General features: G+C 35.3%; 1 protein-coding gene across 1 annotated transcript; it reads right to left on the bottom strand.

The window, feature by feature from the left end:
- Window positions 1-1,624: 1,624 nt before the first annotated feature.
- On the bottom strand, window positions 1,625-4,040 carry LOC122588419 (coleoptile phototropism protein 1-like). Its single transcript, XM_043760529.1, has 2 exons — window positions 3,219-4,040; window positions 1,625-2,350 (listed from the first exon to the last, which is right to left on the bottom strand). Exons 1-2 carry the CDS (start codon window positions 3,966-3,968, stop codon window positions 1,796-1,798), a joined length of 1,305 nt encoding a protein of 434 aa, XP_043616464.1. The 5' UTR covers window positions 3,969-4,040; the 3' UTR covers window positions 1,625-1,795.
- Between the last annotated feature and the right edge of the window lie 217 nt (window positions 4,041-4,257).

The following is a 4,257-nucleotide window of genomic DNA, read 5'->3' as shown; positions in this document are numbered from 1 at the left end:
GGCGGCGGCTATGTGCGGTGGTGGTGGTGGCGTGGTAGTGAAAGTAAATTAATTGATGTAAGAGGCGTTAATATGATTATTTAAGAGTTGGATGATCTGTGTTATAAGTTATTTCATTAAAGGTATTATAGGTATATAGATGAAAATGTTTAAATTAATAAATAAAGAAGAGGGGTAATATGGTCATTTTAAAGTTTTAATTACTTAAAAAGAGAAGGGGTAGTTTGCTTTATAATATAGATTATAGATAAGGGTATTATAGGTATATAGATGAAAATGTTTAAATTAATAAATAAAGAAGAGGGGTAATATGGTCATTTTAAAGTTTTAGTTACTTAAAAAGAGAAGGGGTAGTTTGCTTTATATATTACGAACATAATACCCGCGCATTGCGGCGGAATTTTGTTTTAAGAATGAGATAGATTCGGGGGTAGTTTAGTCCAAATGTAGAGGTGGGTATAGAAAGATGTATTAAGGTAAGGGGCATTTTAGACTTATCAAGTTCTTAATGACTCAAAGCTAATTTGCTTTATAAGAGAGTATAGATTATAGATATAAATATAGATCTAGATTATAGATATAAGACTAATGCGCCAAAATAACCACGATAGCTTAACTAGTCTATGTCTATACTTCTATACGATATCATAAAAAGGATAGTCCCATTTTGAAAGTTATAGGAGAGAAATGTCTAAAATATCCTTAATTATTATATTATAATATCAGTTTTTTTTTTTAAGTATCTTTATTAACCCTTTACAACAATTATTAACAACATTCGGCGCCACCTCTAACACCAATAGTCGTCCCTGACCACCACATTGTCGCCGTCACAAACACTGTCGCATTCTACGGGAACCATTTTAGTTTACATCAAATAAACTTAACCATATAAAAGACAAAGAAATTACAGATTCAAAGACATCTTCACTCGTCACTTTTCTTTCTCAAAAACCACTTGTGCTTTCATAAAACCTACCACCAAGTAAAGTAAATCGTTTCGACCAATTACTAAACCATGAAAACCATCTTCAAAATCATCACCGTAAAAACATAGATTTAAAAATTAAAAAAATTAAAAAAGAGAAAAGAAGAGGGAAGTAGTCAAATAGTCAATCAAACCACATAACACTAACACTACGGAGCTAAAAACTTTTGTACAAGCATTGGGATTTGGGCATATAGAATTGAGTTCAAGAATATAGGCCCAATATAAAAAGTACCCATAATATCTGAACGCTAATGAATATTATTTTCAGATTGGACCCAATCCTATAGGCCCAAGGTTTTACCATGGATACAATTGCAATTTGCAAGTACAACCGAGTTTTTCTTTTTCTTTCTTTTCATCAGTAAATAGCTTGGAGTGAATGTGAGTCGGTTCATTTTGCTATCAATCAATCAAGCAATCAATTTGAAGTTAGAATTTGTGATACTTGTGTGTACATACAAATTAAAACTAGTTATTCATAGTGAAATCGTGAAGTTATGTACGAAACTTGATTTATAGCTAGATAAGAAACTGTGAAACCATCTATGCCAAATATAGTCAGGGGTGGAGTTTCCTCAGAAGTAGGGGTATGAGACTAGGAGGTATATATAAAACCAAAATCAGTTTAATTTGTTGACAGTAGTAAACATATATATAAAACAGTATCTTATATTATGATATAATACATGTATATATAGTAAGTAACAACTTAACGGATGAAGGTTACATCATTATTATTTTTCCTATAATACAAATCATATATCATTAGACCAAAAAGAATCTTAATTAACGAACGAAATTAAATTAAGATGTGGACTGCCTCCATCTTTTCGGGGTCTTGGTCCTTCCTTGTTTCCCCTTAATAAGAGGCGTTTGCTTTCCGATACTGCCTGTATCATACCCTTTTCCGTCAAATCTCGACTCATCGACCACTTCCACGCTCATAGTCCTTAACGTCGTGGACGTTGCAAATTTTCTCCAATTGAAAAATCCTAATTTTTTCTTCTCACAAAGCTTGTCGATTTGAGACTGCATCGTGTGGCATTGTCTTTCTAACTTTGTAACATGTTCTTTTAACTTCTTGATCTCAATCTGTTGCACCGTCATAATATCTCGTGAGGAATGACACCTGTCGTGTGCGTCCAACCCGAGGGTTGGGCTCTTGGTAGTGCTGAATGAGCGACTCCAGTCGACATGAGAATGAAGCTTGGCTTGTTCCGAGAAAAGCACTTGAATTACGGACCTAACCGGTAGGCGTTCGTTTTGTGCAGCATGTAGGGAGGCTTCTATTGACAACTTTTGACAGTCGATTAATTTGCATAACGTCTTTCTTTCTCGTTTTGTCACATTCACGTGGGTCTATATTATATATATATATATGAAATGTCATCAATCGTTAGATATGATTAATTATTATCCAGACATATATAGCTTTATAAATGTCTACGTGTAAAAAACAAAATTACTTAATCATGTTCATATATGGTAGCTAGGCCTTTGGAAAACCAAGACCAACTAAGCTAGCTAGTCACATCCATCACGGGAGGCCAAACAAAATAAAAAGGCCAACTAGTAATTCTAATAATAATGTGCCACTTTTATCTTATTTGCTCCTGTCGTCATTTGGTGGTGATGACTGGTGACAATTGACAACACAAACATAGTATATACTACTAATAATTAAAACATTTAACAACAAGAATATTATATCTATTTGTTATCTCAACTTTAATATTATATATATATAACGGATATATAAATGTAAATAATAATAATATTATATATAAACCAAAAACTGTATTGCAAGTATCGCATAACGATTACATATTGTTAATTAGTTATGCAAACAAATAAATTTGTTTAGTACGGTAAGTTGCAGAATAACTATAGATGATTCGTTTGTTTTTGAGTGATCGATATCTTGGTGCTTATCAATTTACTTAGGTATCACTCAATAAAAGTGAATTCATAAGTGAAATCATTAACTAGTATAAGACTCGTGATTAAAATTCACAGATTCAAAAACAAATTTATACATACAGGGTTAAATTTAAACTAAAATTGGACAAATTAAACGTACTTTTAGTGAGTTCAACTAAACCCTTTGGATTAGTGGATTGTGTGTTGGTTGTTCTATCTTAATTATCCCCTCAAAAATCGAAAAAATTAAGATTCAAATGACAACAGGTTATTCGAGTATATATATATATATAGGTCGCTAGCTTACTTTAAGATAAGTATCAATGGCGCGGTATAAGCCATCGTCAGTGGCACGGGCTTGTTCGGGAACAGCTCCGGCTAGCTCCATAAACAGCGGCAAGGAGAGCTCCGAATCAACAGCAGCTTCGGCAAGATACGCATCCACAAGCTTCGCAACCTTAAACATCCCAACACCACTATTATTAATGTCGGTGAATTCAACATACCTTTTCACCAGCCGTACCATCAATTCGATATCAAACAAGCACGTGCCCCTCTCGTGACTAAAACAAGGTATCATCAGCTCTTTCAAAGTGGCTTGGTCCAGCCGCCACGCCACTCTATTCTCCAGCTCATTTCGATCGTTGATATCGACACCAGACATGTTGGCATTCTTGAGCAGCTTAAGAAGGAAGGTGCATGGGATGGCGTCTTTTTCGGGTGGGAGGACCGTGATTATTGTCTCTATGAGGAACCGCCTTTTGAGCCAAGACGCGGTGGCACTTTGTGGTGGCGAGTTAAGGACGGATGGGGAGGCCGGGGGTTGATGATGATCGTTCGAGAGTTCGGGGATCCATTTGCAAGCGTAATGTGTGATGAGGGAACCGATTAGGTCGGGTCGGACGCCTTTGGATTTAATCCCGGACAAGGTTTTTACGAAATTGTCTAGGTCGGCAATGCAGGTGTCGTCGAGCCAGCATTTCGCGGCCAGGGAGGTTGGTTTGTCGATGGGGAAATTAGTTGCGACGGATTCCGGTAACAATTGGTTGTGGTTCATGGCGGTGAATTAAGTGATAATGGCCGGAGTGAGTATTTTGGTCTGTCTAGGGGTGTTTGTACGTGTTATAATGTTATGTCATTTTTATAGATAGGGAATGTCTTATATATATTTAGATAAACTTATATTAAAAAAACACGGACCACATGTTCCAAAAACTTTTCGTGATCGAACAGGTAAAATATATTTACTTTTAAGGAAAATGATAATAACAAGGCTGTCACTAACAACATATTACATATTTAAAAACTTGTACATTATATATTAAAAACCGCCCCTGATTTTTCTA

Source organism: Erigeron canadensis, chromosome 2 (assembly GCF_010389155.1).
Source record: "Erigeron canadensis isolate Cc75 chromosome 2, C_canadensis_v1, whole genome shotgun sequence".
NCBI classification, from domain to species: Eukaryota; Viridiplantae; Streptophyta; class Magnoliopsida; order Asterales; family Asteraceae; genus Erigeron; species Erigeron canadensis.
The sequence above is the reverse complement of the archived record's forward strand: the minus strand, read 5'-3'. Positions and strand labels throughout refer to the sequence as shown.

What these genes read in the sequence shown, in the direction of transcription:
- LOC122588419 (XM_043760529.1), bottom strand. Translation starts at nt 3,968, where the DNA reads ATGAACCACAACCAATTGTTACCGGAATCCGTCGCAACTAATTTCCCC. An exon ending in CCATTGATACTTATCTTAAA is followed by an intron (nt 2,351 to 3,218) that starts GTAAGCTAGCGA and finishes TATATAATATAG; the next exon opens with ACCCACGTGAATGTGACAAA.